General features: G+C 41.4%; 2 protein-coding genes across 12 annotated transcripts; both read left to right on the forward strand.

Moving 5' to 3' along the window:
- Positions 1-386: 386 nt before the first annotated feature.
- On the forward strand, positions 387-6,273 carry LOC116258454 (magnesium transporter MRS2-4-like). 2 transcript variants are annotated; one of them, XR_007574044.1, is made up of 5 exons: positions 387-839; positions 1,470-1,909; positions 3,510-3,785; positions 5,389-5,775; positions 5,813-6,273. XR_007574044.1 is itself a non-coding variant. In XM_031635617.2 (4 exons), exons 1-4 carry the CDS (start codon positions 554-556, stop codon positions 5,665-5,667), a joined length of 1,281 nt encoding a protein of 426 aa, XP_031491477.1. In that variant the 5' UTR covers positions 387-553; the 3' UTR covers positions 5,668-6,273. The 2 variants fall into 2 exon arrangements, 1 of the variants encoding a protein (XP_031491477.1); XM_031635617.2 differs by having other exon boundaries at positions 5,389-6,273.
- A 1,000-nt stretch (positions 6,274-7,273) lies between these two features.
- LOC116258692 (pentatricopeptide repeat-containing protein At5g66500, mitochondrial-like) lies at positions 7,274-13,175 on the forward strand. Of its 10 annotated transcripts, XM_050079112.1 has the most exons (5): positions 7,274-7,658; positions 8,216-11,876; positions 11,970-12,731; positions 12,844-12,947; positions 13,029-13,175. In XM_050079112.1, exon 2 carries the CDS (start codon positions 8,415-8,417, stop codon positions 10,071-10,073), a length of 1,659 nt encoding a protein of 552 aa, XP_049935069.1. In that variant the 5' UTR covers positions 7,274-7,658; positions 8,216-8,414; the 3' UTR covers positions 10,074-11,876; positions 11,970-12,731; positions 12,844-12,947; positions 13,029-13,175. The 10 variants fall into 10 exon arrangements, with proteins under 10 accessions (XP_049935069.1, XP_049935068.1, XP_049935067.1 ...); XM_050079111.1 differs by having other exon boundaries at positions 11,970-12,947; XM_050079110.1 differs by having other exon boundaries at positions 12,844-13,175.
- The last annotated feature ends 2,335 nt before the right edge of the window (positions 13,176-15,510 follow it).

A 15,510-nucleotide genomic window follows, 5' to 3' on the forward strand; every position in this document is an offset into this window, starting at 1 on the left:
AGCTGGATCCGAGTATCAGTTTTCATGTAGAAAGCCAATAAGATCTGGATTTATTAAGACCGGTACCTCCAGTTCTCAATGAAATTCAGGTCCAACTAACCCCAATTTTATCGGGATCTCACCGATGGCGTGCCACGGCCCACCCGCCTGGGCGGGTCCCCAGTTGGGACCCGCTCCAGTGCCCACCCGCACCATCTTTTAAGTTTTTTCCGGAACTTGAATTCCTGAGTTAGCCTTTAAATTTAAACCTCATAAAGGAAAAGTTTACTGACTTTAAGGAAAAGGTAAGGGTATTATCGCCATAAAATATGTATCAACTCCCGGTCGTTAGGGATGGCCGCGTTCTTGTTTCTTGAAAACGTCTCTCCGTCCTACATAAGGGGAGCCAGCGGCGGAGGATTCCGATGAGCTCTCCCTTTGCCGACTGTTCCCGGGGTTTTCTTTCTTTCCCTTTTTCGTCTTTCGCGCCTTGCCATGCCCTGATTCATCCCGTTGTTCCGCCTCAGCTCCTCCGTAGTTTCGGCGGAGCAGAGGCGGGGACGGCCCGCCGAGGATGGGGAAGTCACGGAAGCTCCTCCGGTCGTTGGGTTCGAAGCAGAAGGTAGGCCCAAAGAGGAGGGAGAGGCCTCTCCCGGCGGCTCCTAGCAGCAACGTTATCGCGTCGACGGGCGGGAAAGGGAAGAAGAAGACGGGAGCACGGCTCTGGATGAGGTTGGACCGGGCCGGCCAGTCGGAGATCATCGAGTGTGATAGGAGCGAGATTATGAGGCGTGTCGCTATCCCCGCGAGGGACTTGAGGATTCTTGGGCCCGTGTTTTCGCATTCTTCCAATATCCTGGGTAGTGCTTCGTCTTTGCCGTTGGTTGCGAACGCCGTGGGATTTTGAGGATAGTTTTGGTCGTTGAATAAAAATGTGCTGTTGCGAGCAGTGTTTGGGAGAATCAGATGGTTCTATCAAGGTTTGAGAAAAGCTTTGATGATTTTTATAAAGAAAGAATCTCACAGATTTGAATACTCTGGGGGGGACTTCTGACTGTGAAGTTTCTTCTTTTCTTTTTGTTTTTCCTTTTGGGTTCTCACAGAATTATGAAAACTATCTTTTAATCGTTGGTTCTTTTCTTAAAAAGGTGGGTGGGGGGGCGGGAGTAGGGGGGCATGGATTAGTGTCTCTAATTGAAAGGATTATGAGTTTTCTACGTTCTCCAACATCGTTTTATCTAGCGCATTCTAGTCTTTCCTGTGGCAGTTCAACAATGATCAGGAGGCAGGCACTTAGATGCTTTCCTTTTGACGTTTTATACGCCAACATGATTTTCTAGGTAAGTTTTCTCTAAGCAGACCCAAGATGCGTCTGGCGAATCATGTTAGCCGTCACAGGCTCTTTAAGTCGGCCCGAAGTTTGTTATAGTTTGATACAAATTCATGAAAAAAATACAAAACTAATGCTTGCCCTTCTATCTTACTTGCAGCTAGAGACAAAGCAATGGTTGTCAATCTGGAATTCATCAAGGCCATAGTGACTGCTGAAGAAGTCCTGTTGCTGGATCCTCTAAGTCATGAAGTTCTTCCATTCGTAGACCAACTCCGTCAGCAGTTCCTTGTTAGAAGCACTTACCAGAATCATCTTCTGGGAGTAGAGGAAAATGAGACGCCCTTTTGTGCTGGTGACCAGTGGCCGTGTACCCCAGAGGCTGCGGAATCTTTGGAGTCCGAGCTTCCTTTTGAGTTTCAGGTGCTTGAGATTGCGCTGGAGGTTGTGTGTACGTATTTGGATTCGAACGTTTCTGATCTGGAGAAAGAAGCTTATCCTATACTTGACGAACTAGCTAGGAACGTTAGTACCAAGAATCTAGAGCGAGTGCGCAGCTTGAAAAGCAATCTTACACGAATACTTGCGCGGGTTCAAAAGGTAATTTATTTCCTTCTCTTCTCTTGTCAGCTTCTTTTGGTCATCTCATATGCATTCTCCTATAGTTCTAAACAGTGCCTCGGATGCACTTCCTAACAGTGGATTAACATTTCCCAGTAAGTGGAACATTTTATTGTCTTCATCACTCTTTACGTGCCATAAAATGCAAATAATGTTATTGTCCATTACCTACGAAAAAAATATGCTTTTAGTGCCCTTAACATTCGTTATTGGAATTGCAAGAGCAGATCATCATTACGTATGGGTGCATTGGGCTGGTCATTTCTTTGCAATGAACTGGACAAAAGTTTTTTACAGCGATTCCTAGGAAAAATGTGTGTATGGTGCGGTTTACCCTCGTGTACGCTGGTTAATCTAGTTTTCATGCTACTGGTCGTGGAGATTTGTGCTCAGATAAGTGCAATCCTGGTGGTGAATAACTTGTGGTTAGATAAGTGGTTCTCAAAATGTTGATTATACCCAAGTAGTCAAAAGCACTAATTCATACATCACGCTACTTGGAGACCGTAAATTATAAAGGCTAAAAACTGTGAAATAAGTTACAATTAAGAAGAACAGAATAAAACTCCTATAATTACACACAACAAAAAAGCCTTATATATGTAAGGCTTTAGTGAACAACACCTGTGCGTACAAGTTCCTCCTGTGAAGTGCAGGGTGCGTTCAACTATACAAGGTATGTGTGAACACCAGGATGACGAAAATGCTGTGCTCACATGGCTGTCCTAGTGTTTTCAGAAACACTTGTGCAATGTGAGGTTTAAAAGGTTTTTTTTAGTTTTGTTATGTTATATACTGGGATATATACTGGGATGCATCCTTTTCAAATTTCTTAGGGAAAAGTATGTTCTCACTGCTCAAGGGAACTGAATATCTTGCATTTTTCAGGTTATAACAAGATTGTCACAAAAGAGCCAATATTATTCATACTTTTGGAAACCTCTCTTTAAGATTATTTGTTGCTGTGATTTATGGGTGGTTTGTGTTTTCAGTAGAAGTTATATTTATGACGTGTTACTTTGTTCATTTGTTAACATATTACCTTTCATATAGGGGCATATCACTTTTAAGTCCGTATAGCTGAAATACTGAAAGTATTATTGGTGCCTAGGTACCATAGTTAAGAAGAACCCAGGTGGTGCCTAGGCTAAGAAATGCAAATAAAGTTTGTTTTGATGTTTTACTTCTAAAACATTAAGAAAACAAAGAAAGAGACGAGAGTTTAGGTTCCTGCACCAGTGAAGGATCCAGGCCCTAGGCTTGTGCTAAGGGAACTTAAGTGATATAGACAGCAAATAAGTAGCTTCACTGTATAGGTCCTCATGGGTGTCTGTCATACACTGAATTTTATGTAATGCCATCTTATAATTGGTTTTTGAAGTTTTGATGTCACAGTGGAGCATGTCTGAAATTCACATTTCGTGACTTATTTCTTTTTAGAAAAGGACCACTTTCTGCTCACTGATAATTTTCATGCCTGTCTTTTTCCACATCACCTTGACGTTCAACTTCATGATGCACATATGCTGCATTTGTTAACGCTATTGTAATTTGATTGGAAAATGTCTGCTTTTGTCAGGTTAGGGATGAACTGGAGCATCTTCTGGACGACAATGAAGACATGGCATATTTGTACTTGACAAGGAGGAATGGACAAAATCAACAGATAGAATCATCAAATAAAGCAAGTAACCTCGAGATCACATCTGATTTGCCTCATGATATTTCAAACAACCAGTACAATGGAAGCTTTATTGCCAGCACTCATTCTGATAATGATGATGTGGAAGATCTTGAAATGTTATTAGAAGCTTATTTTATGCAGCTTGATGGAACACGTAACAAAATACTGTCTGTAAGTTCTACCCCTTGCTTCAGGGAACTTTTCTTTCACGGATTTATTAAGTAGTAGAAATACCTATCATTGAGAAGCTACTAAATACTGAAGGAAATTTTCACTACCATCATCTCATTATAATATGACTGATCATGGAGACTAGTTGCCTTTCTCTCTTGATTTCTAGAAATGTCCACCTGTGAGTTTTATGTTTGGGAAGTTGCTTACAGCTACACTCTTCCATAACTTTGTAAACTTTGTCATGTATTATTTTGTCAAAGAAAATGTTAAGTGATGGATTAGCATAGATTGTTTTTTTTCCAGCAGTACTTTTTGGTAGAACTGCATCCTTAAATTGTTTCCTGTCAGAAACCATGATTGTCATAAATGTACTTTTTGGTCACAACCTCTTCAGCATATATAGGAATAGGCAATAAATGAAAAAAGAACGGAAGTCAGATGCATTAGGGCTGGCAGGGCATAATGCACTATGTGCATGTTCTAGGATTAGGACTTAGGAGCACAAGCGTGCAGCAGACTGTTGGAAATATGATAAGATTTACTTTGAAATGATTCGTGCTGGCATTGAGACACCATGTGGGATAACCCTGCATAGTGCTTCCTTTTTTATTTATTTGATTCACTTGTATGATATCTCAGGTCTGTTGATGTATTTTCTGTATCTTGCTATTTCCATTTTTTATGCGTGAGTAGACATCCTGACAAAGATAAGTTGCTGGCCATGCATTTTCATCCATATTATGCTAGAAGCTGGTAGTTTGCTTTATATTTGTCTGAATGGAAGTCATTTGCGTGTGAAATATTTTTCCAACGAATCTTATATAAGATTACAGAAATCAATGACTGTAACTGTGGGAAATATTGTCACTAATTCCTGCTAACCATTAGAACTCATCGAAATTTCAGTAGCAAGAAAATGAAAGCTTAAACTAGTCATAGACCCTACCATCAAGATTGTGTGTGTATATATATATATATATATACATTATACATATCTATATAATTTGGCAACTTTTTTGTCTATCCTCTGTGTATGTGTGCATGCATATAGCAATAATAAGATTTAAGCCAACAAATATTCATTGTTCATATTCACAAAATATAAATTAATAGAGTCCATCTACCATCCATGCTAGACCTGACCAACTACCCATCCTACCTCCTCTACGTTCTTGACAGCCCATCTTTGTCTCTTTGTGTCGAGGATTACATCCTAAGTCATACACAGAAATTCGAAGATGAAGAGCAAACAAAATCACTGCCATCTAAAAGAACAGTTTGAGAGCAACCATTACAAACATCCAAGACCTGTTGGGGTAGGAAATGTACCATCTCATTTTTTGTCACCAAGAAACAAAGTGGTTACAAAATAAACCAAAAAATCAGCAAAGATCATTTTGCGATGTCTCTTATGTACACCTATGCCTAACCGAGTGGACACAGGCTTTTCTCCCTTACAGGCGAGTCCATGTGACATACATCTTAATTTATTTTCTTATGCCTTTCTCAGATAATGGATCAATAGAGCTTCAACCGTACAATCTGTTATTTTTCGTTGAGCTCTTCCTGCTGTCAAGTTCTTACTAATTTTCGTTGACAGGTTCGTGAATACATCGATGACACAGAGGACTATGTGAACATTCAACTTGATAATCAGAGAAATGAACTTATTCAGCTCCAGCTAGTATTGACCATAGCTTCTTTTGCTATTAATATTGAAACTCTCATAGCTGGCTTATTCGGGATGAATATTCCTTGTACATTGTATGATATACATGGCATTTTTGGTCCCTTCGTTGGAGGCACTTCGGCTGCATGTGTATTGCTTTTCTTCCTCATTCTGGGTTATGGCAGATGGAAAAGATTGATTGGTGTATAGCTACTTTATTTTCCAATAATAGTATCAGTGCATTATCCATGTATCTTCTGGCTGCACGGTGGAGCGACGATAAAGCTACGAATGTGGGAATTGATTGATAAACTGAAGGTGTATTTTGGCATGGGAATTGATTGATAAACTGAAGGTGTATTTTGGCAAGCTTGCAGCTTGGATGATGTATTAGGAGATGTGGAGGGATTTGGTCCTTCCAGGTTTCGTCGTTAACACAGCAATTCTTGATTCTTGAGACTTGCTTTAGTTGTCCGCAAAGAATCTGCGTCCAACTTTGATGGTTGCATGAACAAATGTCAAGCGTGGGCGTTGATCCGTCCATGAAACTTCCAGTCTTCCATTCAGAGGAGCTCAGATGTGGCAAATAGTTGAACTTCTGATCTGAAATTCGATGCTGCATTTTTCTATATCCTTAATAAAGATAGGTAGATGGAACAGAGGATTGAATCAGAAAACATCGGAAAGCCGTCCCGTAATAATGGGTGGTTTCGTTGGGCATGCTATTCCTTCTTTTCTTTCTTTTTGTGGGGGTTTGTTGGTGGTGGGGGGAATGGCATTTGTACCGACTTTTAGATTGAGTTTGAATGAGAAAGAAACACGGTTGTTTTTAAAACCAAATTTTGTGACAACTTTAAAAACTGATTCATATGTCTGGATGGCAAGACAAAAATAAACACTTTTGCAAATAACTTGGTGGAAGTGGACTGGTTGTTCAATCCTTTTTGACCGGCAGGTTGAACTATTATGTAGACATGCCTTAAAATGGTTTTGAAGGCAAAATGTGCATGGTCTTAATTTTGTTATTCTTGTCTACAAGTTCGTACCGTTTTTAAAAAAATTAAGGTTGGGGATCAGGCTGATCTTGAGCTTGGGCTCGGGTTCAGGTTTAATCGGGTTGGATATAGGCTTAATAATTTTTAAAATTAATTTGAAGTATATATATATATTATATATATATATATATGTATTTAAAATATATTTTAAAATGTTTTATTAAAAGTAAACCAAATTCAGTTCGGGCATCATTAAAATGACGCCTGGACCGGCCCGAGCCAGATTCCAACTTGGGCCGGGCTATCCGGCTTGATTTTTATCGATTTCCGAAGAGATTGATGATGTTTGGGATTTAAGTATACGCCTTTCGTGAGGTCCAGTAGCTGACCTAATAAGCTCCTTATCTCTCTCTCGCTCACGTATCTGACTGGGAATAAAGACGGACTTCGTCAGGACTGGACTTATTGGGTCAACTGCGAAGTTTCTGGTAGAAGGTCTTCATGGGTCTCTGGTTCTTTTGCTCTCTTGTCGGATTAAATCATTTAAAGGATCCTGCATACCGGACCGGAATTTGTTAACGGAAAATTCGGGTCCTAAACCCACATTCTTACTGACCCTTCTTTGATGCCGACATTTTAAAAAGAAAAAAATTAAGAGCCCGTTTGCTGGGCTGAAAATACACTGTTGATCCCCATTACATCGAACATGGAAAAACATTCGACCGTTGGATGAGAAATATTTTTCTAGAAATTATTTTCCACTCCACTGTGAAGGGTGGAAAAAAGTTACCGAAAAAAATTTTCGGAATTTTTTTTTTTGCTCGTTAGGCTTCTCCTCTTCGCGTCGCTCGTCTTCCGCTTCTCATCTTCGTCCTCCGCCTCTCTTCAGTCTTCACCGCCAGCCTTCGAGACCCCAAATCCACCGGTGATCATCCGTTTCGTCCTCCCGTCAGTTCCCCTGCTCACCGCCTTCACCATCTCCACCAGCAGAACCCAGCTTGAACCCCAAAATCTGGCAACCCATTCCGGTTCACTCGCAGAATAGTAGTCACCATTTCACGCCACTGCCCGTTCCTCTCCCCCAGCCTAACCGCCTGAGTCCTCCTCTGGTGGCTGCTTCTCCCTGCTACCTCATCCCTGCCGCCACTACCAGCACACCACCGCTGGAATCCCTGAGATCACCACCGCTGGTCTGTCGCCCGCAGGGTAAGACCTACGTTCTCTGACTCCTATTCGCTTGTCCCGTCGTTCATTTTTTTTTGTTTTTTGGTCTTTTTTCTCGTTGTCTGCCTCTCCTCCCCTGCTACAGATTTCTCTCCCGCTTCCTGTCCATTTTTCCTCCACTCGTTCTATCTCCATCTCTTCCACCTAATTCTTCCTTTCCAACTCCTCCCAACCACTGCACCATCACCTGGCATTTTTCCCAATTTCATCACCACCGTCTGGCTGCGAGCCGATGTCGATAGAAGAATAGGCAACTCTCCCAATAACGAAAGACTAACTAGGATGGACTTCTATTTAGGTAATTACTAATACTTGGTTAGAAGAACATCGAACATGACACTGCACCTAGCAATTCTATATCGAACATGATACTTGTCTAATTCCTATAATTCACGTCGTGTAAATCTAGAAACATGTTTCTATATTATCAAACTAAAAGTTTATTTCTCACACACACACATCAAAATGAGAATAAAAAGATTTTTCTTATTCCTTTATTTCAGGAAACTTTTTTCCAAAAATTTTTTTTCCAATTCCAGGTCTGAACACCCCCTGCGTTTCCCCTGGTTACGTCGTTACGAGTGATTAGTTCTCTCTCTCTATGTCTCGGGGAGAGGATCATTGACCAAGAACAGAAAATTACAGCACTGGTGTCGGAAGATTCTGGAATTAGCCTTTTTGGTGGATTGATAATCTTTACCAGGCTACAGTATTGATTCCACAGTCATCCACTATTTCATGGTCTTTGGGAGTTGCACATGTCTCTTTCAAAGATGCCCTCAATCCAAGTTCAAATCCTTTCCCTTCATCCTCCATAGCTACACAACTAAATTGGGGCTCTCCACGCCTTCCCACTTCCCTAGCAGACTCCTATTCCATGGTGAATCTGGTCGTTCCCACCATGCGTGCCGGTTGTTCGATCAAACGCCTGAACGAAGCTCTGTTGCTTTCAGTCCTCCAATCAGCGCCAAATGTCGACATGGTGATGCTGGATCTGCTGTTGCACTCTTCCGTCCAATGCACGCGTCATTTGGACGCTTTGATGAACGCACATACACCGAGTTACTTGGTGCTTGTTCTACGGTAGATATTGGGAAACAAGTTCATGCAGTCTCTATAAAAGAATGTTGCGAGTGTGTAACAGTTTTTAAGACGTCCTTGGTCAGTATGTATTGCAAGTTTGGCAGCACAAATGATGCTTTGCGAGTCTTTGAAGAGATTAGAGTGAAGGATGTGGTCTGTTGGAACGCTATGTTGACGGGCTTAGTTCGAAATGGACACGAAAAGAACTGCGTTCTCCTCTTCCAAGAAATGCAAAAGGCTGGTTTTGCGGCTAATGGTTTCTCTTTTTCTAGTGTCCTGAAAGCGTGTTCATGCTTATCGGCTCTTGAACTAGGCAAGCAGATTCATGGACATATAATTGTCAGTGGTTGCTATAGCTTCGATCTCCTGGTATTAGGTACTGCTCTGGTTGATTTTTACTGCAAATGCAGTTCACCTGATGAAGCGTGCAAAGTCTTTCATGAGTTTGACGGCCCGAAGGATATTGTGCTGTACAACTCCATCATCTCTGGTTTTGTTCATAATAAGAAATATTCAGATGCGTTCTTAGTTTTCAGGAGTCTTGAGAAGGAACCATTGAAACCAAACCGGCATACTATGGCTACTCTCCTTGATGCCTGCTCTGGAATTTCTTGTTTGCTATGGGGAGAAGAAATCCATGGCGTGGTAATTAAAGGTGGGTTCGGGTTTGATATAGTTTTGAATAATGCTCTGATTGATATGTACTCAAAAGGGGGTAAGATTCAGAGTGCGCGGACCGTGTTTGACCGGATGCCATGGAAGAATGTGATATCTTGGACAAGCATAATCGACGCCTACGGTAGCCATGGAGACGGGATTGAAGCTCTGTGTATGTTTGAGAACATGGTCGAATCTGGTGTTTCACCAAACTCTGTAACGCTCCTCTCTGTTATCAGTGCATGCAGCCATTCAGGTATGGTTGACGAAGGCCGACGTTATTTTTGGTCTATGAAGGAGAACTTTGGTGTGGTACAGGGACCAGAGCACTTCGCGTCCTTGATTGATCTTTTAGGCCGTGGAGGCCATGTTGACGAAGCATGGGATCTTGTTTGTAGTATGCCTGTTGAGCCAAATCCTGCTGTTTGTGTATCTCTCTTAAATGCTTGTCAGGGTAATCAAGATGTTCTCCGGGCAGAACTTGTGGCAGAGATGCTTCTGAAGCTACAGGTGGAAAAACCAGCGCATTATGTTTTACTATCGAATTTGTATGCTTCAATTGGAAGATGGGACGATGCGGAGACTTTAAGAAGAATTATCAAGATGAGAGGACTAAGAAAGGTAGTGGGGAGTAGTTGGATTGAAATTGACCGGTAAAACTTGGCTACTTTTCCTTATAGCTTTCGAAACATGCCATTTGGTAGAAAAGGAAAGGGTGTTTCAAACTTGTCCTGTCGAATAAATGCAAAGCTTCATCCAGAAATACTTCAGAATGCAGATCATGTCACCGATGGGTAATCTTGTGAAGGTGAAACACCACAAAATTCTCTTCCTTGTTGGTGCGTTATCGACAGAACATTTGAAAAACCGAGCACGGATTTGTAATCCTTGGTGTTGTTGGGCGTCACCCACCAGGTAACCTAATTTGCATTCTCCTGTTAGCAAGCACTTCAGAAGTGGAAGACCAAAAAATTTTTTCCTTTCTCTCTCAGTGAGGTTTTCAGTACAACAGACAAATGCCTAACTTATAATGGGTGGATCAAGCTTCTGGTTTACACGAACTGGTCCGTTAGTTGGACCTCGATACGACTCTTTGGTTTTGTTCATCCACAAAGATATCAAAAATTGTTATGATCCCCAAGTATTTTGGAAGCTCGTTCAGTACCATTCATTTCGTTATCCTTGACTGCAGAATCTCTCCAACTCTGTAGCCAATGCTTGGGCATGCGTACGATTAACAGTTCTCCGGTGACTCATGAAATTGGATAAAAGCACCAGAAATTACCAAAAAGTTCCCTCTACGGGTGTTACTGAATGATCACTCCATTGCTTTGCTTGGGAAGCCACTTAGCTAATCCAAAGTCAGAAATCTGTGGGTGCGTGAATCAAGTTGAATGAGAGAAAACAATGCTGCTACCCTGGAAAATTTTGAAGCCCTGGATCTTCAGTATAACGTGTGGTTCAAAATCTTTGTCCAAGAAGGAGATTGGATGCCTTGATATCCTAATGAATGATCCGCCGCTTGCAGCATTTATGAAGATACTGCAGTCCTCATGCAACTCCAACTGCGATCTTGAATCTGACTGACCATTCAAGCAATTGGCTGTCTTTACCTGAAAACATCACTTATTGAGGATAAATTAATTCCATTGAAGAGGAAGTGTAGAGGCGCAAAACTAGTGCAATTTTTTCTGACCGTGCAGCATGGAATCCAAGCTCCCATTAGGACAGAAGTCAAAAATCAGATGATGAAGTCCCTTCTCAATGCAGCAGCCTAGTAAGCTTGTCGTATTGCGATGATGAAAGTGCCCCATTATACCCAATTCTATAAGGAATTCCCTCTTTTTCTTTACTCCATCGTTTTTAGTTAATCTTTTCACTGCTATTACTTTTCCATCATGGAGTTGGCCTCTGTATCCTCTGGTGCCAACGAGATTGTCTGCGACTCTGCATGAACGAGAATCATAGTTAAACAACAAAAGAAGGCATTCCCTTGACAATTGAGCTATCTGTTAGCTAACTTGTGAGTACCTGGATGGCAGTTATTTGTGGCATAGAATATTTCATCATAGGTGAAGCACCTCCATCTTGGTTTGAGGCTTCCTGGTTCAGTTCCCATGCTCTTTTCATTTTTCTGGCTAACGCTTTGGAAGAGTGCGAAGGAAAAGAATTTGCTTGGTGAGCGGGGCTTCCAGCTTTTTAATTGATTATCCCCTCTAGAATCGGTTGTTGGAAGAGGTTCGAAAACACTGAAGCTTTCAGCAGCCAAATGAGCCCCTCCTCTGACAACAGTTTTATCATGATGCCCAATCTCATCATCTTGTGTGCGGTGGCAGTGGAAGTTGCATGATTACATTGGTGGTGGCTTTTGCAATACGGCATATCTCCTTTCATGATTTTATGATGGTCAAATCTATGTGAAGAAGCAGACTTGCTCGGATCTTTGCTTTGATCTTTCAGGTTCGAATTCTGAAACTCTGCATCTGCTTTTAAAAGAGCCGGATATCAATAGCAGAATTACGCAAATTTCTCAACATTTGAATTTCTCTATAGCATCGGCTTCGACTTGTACCCACCTTCTATGGAAATGGAGCCAGAACAAGAATGTGAACTAGGATACGATGAAGACTAGAAGACAGGCAATACTTGTTTCTTCTGAACAGCAATGACGGTGCAACCCTCTGGAGCATGCTAATAACAGTACGTTGAAATTCCGATTGAGGGCCTGTTATTCAACTTGTCTTTAAGATATAAAACGAAAATCTTTTTTTTTTTTTGTCTCTCTTTAATACTTACGGATTACTATACCTCTGGATATTTGAGCGACCCAGCATTGGAAAAGCAGCTTGCGTGGATGTTGCTTCGTCAACCAGGCCTCTGCCAACTTCAGGACTGCATCTGACCTTTTATTCCACCTTCACCTGCAAATGAGAGACACCAGTTGATGTCCACCTCTTTTTGACATGCTAACCAAGCCGTGTGCTGTGGAACCATACCTGCTTAGACCGATATAGCTCCGCTAACTCCGCTACTGTGGTTATCAGAAATGTTTTTGCCTGACGAAGCATCGTCTTTTGGCTCTTCTCATCGATTATATATTATTTCTTTTTGTTAACCTTCGGTGCTGCAATTTCACAGATTACGTGTACATTCTTGCGCATGTAACTAGGAAGAAGAAAAGCATGGAATTGTAGTTCGTACCAATAACGTGTAGTGCAGTTACAGTATCTCCTGGGCAAGCTGCAACGTCAATTTCCCATGAAAGTAGCTCCAATGCAGTTCTAAAATTCAAGGAAGTGAAGTATCCCTGCACCTGTAGTAACTCTTTTCTGCTGACTTGCTATACTTTGCTTGGTTGAGTTCATTCTGGTAGCCTTCTTGCTAGCTGACAGTCGACATCACTGACAAATTTATGCTTGTTTGTCAGTTATTGAAGACCATGATGTGTTGCGAGGGGGGAGTGACCGCCATTAAAAACTTGCCAAAGAAGCATTTCATTGTCTTCGAGTTTTATTTGTGATGAAAGCAAAGGTAATGGTAGTGGTGGTGATGATAGTATGCAGTATGATTTGTCTTACTCATCAAGCAAAATTACATGCTTATGTGTGACAGTGGCACGAAGAAGCGCTGTGTTCTGTTTTAGATACCACAAATACTTGTAACCTCAAAACAAGTGGAATCTTGTCCTGTTCTACTTCTACATTTTCATATTGTCACATACCACGCAGGATTTCAGCAATATCTAATAATAGTTACCCAGTTTTTTAGTGGAATAACAAAACATAAAGTTTTTTAAGAACAAATTAACATCTGAGCACTTATTATGTCTGATGTGTACTTCTAAGTTTTGCAGATAGATGTGAAATACTCTAAGCATGAGTTGTGTTATTCCTTTGAAAGTTGAGCATGATTTGTTGAATATTCATACTTCTAGAAAGTGGGCATGCAATTTTCATTGTATGTAAGGAGACCCTCACGGGGATAAGCTGAAGTGTCCACGGGATACGGATGAATGGAGATGCATTCTTACGCACAGTACTGAGGCGCCTATGTCACGTAGATATTATTATTCAGTTAACAAATCGAGATCAGGCCACCGGTGGCAGGGCCAGAAATTTTGGACGAGGGGCAGTAGCTCAAAAAGTCCTAGACCCATTAACTACATATGAAGATAATTAATGAGCCAAAAATATACAAATAAGCAAATGATATGGGGACAACCAATACTTAATAAATATATTTTGTGTGACGGTGTGTGGCCAATGCCAACACATCCTCACATTTTGTGCAAGATACGCTAGGGATCAGATTATGTTCTTGGCATGCTTGTGAGTATGTATTGATGATGGTAAGGCAGACCTGGAAATTAGTAGTTTGAATGGTCTTTTACGTTGCTAATTCGAAACACCCATGACCAGATCTGCACTATGCACTTGACATATGCACACTGTTGAAGTGCCTACTTGACAAACAACAACAGAACTAACAGGTGTGGTTGCATACACAACACTATCAACGGAAACGAGAGGACGAGAGGACGGATCAAATGGCTTTCACCGGAATATGAACTAAAATTGCAAAAAGGTGAATGCGAAATATCCGATTTTTCAATATATATTGGACCTAGAACAGGTCTGACTGGTTTTTTTTTTTTTTTTTTGGTGTGGGGTGGGGGAGGGGCGTCGGGGAATTTACTGGTCAGACCAAACCTAATTCTTCCCTTTTCCATACGACCCGCATTTCCCATATGCTTGGCCTAATCCAAGGATGCATATCCTTCATGCTCATGTGACTGCAATTCCCAAACTAACAATCGGCGACCCAGGATTATATCATGGGCACAGACATCCTCAGATGCAACAGTGATGCACCTTCCTCCTGAACCCTGCCTGAAGTTTTTCCTTCTTGAAGCGTAGAAATTAGAAACATGACATGACTGATTGTCTTGACAATTCAGTCTCGTCAGCAAATTGAAAATAGGAAGTTAAGTCTCTCAAGTTTCCTTTGTTTTCTCCTTCCATAAATTTTAAAGTTTTCAAGTACTTTTTGCCCATATATTCTCATAAGAAAAAATGTTCTCCATTGCTTCCCACGGATGTGCAATCCGCCATTTCCCATTCCCAAAGTCCTGTTTCTAGCGGCCATCCGAAGCCATTCATTCGGGATAAATGGTGCCTAGCCACTTCATCATGCATCATCCTTCCTTTTTTTTTTTTTTCTTATCTATTGGCGTTACAGAAATCTCATCTCATCCTTCTTAAATGCTTAGATGCCCTACATTTAAGATTGGTTTTTCTTCTTTGAGGAGAGGAAAAGATCTGGGAATCCACGTTCTATCAATCCACGACAGGTAGAGCTGTTAACGCATAGGCATGAACACCGAATTGATGGGCCCTGACAGAGTGGATCAGGCCATGGAAACCATTCATCCCTAAGATGAATGTCTTCCAAAATTTGCGATGATCGTTGAAGTCGTTAGATGGTCCCCCCAAATATTCGAGGCCACTGAGAAGGCACGTCCGAACATTTCCCAAAAAATAAAGCAACTGGTGAATTTCGAGTACCGCGTCTTCAAGATGAATGGTTTCAGACCAGAAGAATCCGAGACACCATGGACCGATTCGCTTCCAAGCACTTCTGTCTCCAACCCTGCCCATGGAAAGGTGCTACACCAGGAGAGGAAAGACAATAATTGCAGGATATAAATGACAAAGTGGTTGCAAATGAGAAGCTGGCTGTGAATGAAGAAAATCCACCTCAAACAAACATCTCCATAGTAGAAACGTGCACCCAAGCAAATGATAAATTCGTTAATAGCGAACCCAACCATAGAATTCAATAGTACATTACCGCACGGCATGACCAACCAACCAGAGAGGCCGAAATTGCTGGATTAGACTGCCCCACGAAAATTTACAAGCCCAATCACATCCCACAATGAGATCCGCCATCCTCCAGGATGATGCAGAATGAACACGCCCTTCAAAATAAATGAATCACACATCCCCATGGACCTAAAATACAGAACCTGGCTAGCTTAATTCACCGCTAACCAAGTAAACGTACTACTAATTGCACAAGGAATCTCGCACAA

This window comes from Nymphaea colorata, chromosome 8 (genome assembly GCF_008831285.2).
Source record: "Nymphaea colorata isolate Beijing-Zhang1983 chromosome 8, ASM883128v2, whole genome shotgun sequence".
Classification (NCBI taxonomy): domain Eukaryota; kingdom Viridiplantae; phylum Streptophyta; class Magnoliopsida; order Nymphaeales; family Nymphaeaceae; genus Nymphaea; species Nymphaea colorata.

Excerpts from the sequence above, each read along its gene's own strand:
- LOC116258454 (XM_031635617.2), top strand. The coding sequence starts at position 554 with ATGGGGAAGTCACGGAAGCTCCTCCGGTCGTTGGGTTCGAAGCAGAAG. Across the intron at positions 1,910-3,509 it reads TACTTGCGCGGGTTCAAAAG|GTTAGGGATGAACTGGAGCA; the intron begins GTAATTTATTTC and ends TGCTTTTGTCAG. Across the intron at positions 3,786-5,388 it reads CACGTAACAAAATACTGTCT|GTTCGTGAATACATCGATGA; the intron begins GTAAGTTCTACC and ends TTTCGTTGACAG.
- LOC116258692 (XM_031636009.2), top strand. The coding sequence starts at position 8,415 with ATGGTCTTTGGGAGTTGCACATGTCTCTTTCAAAGATGCCCTCAATCC.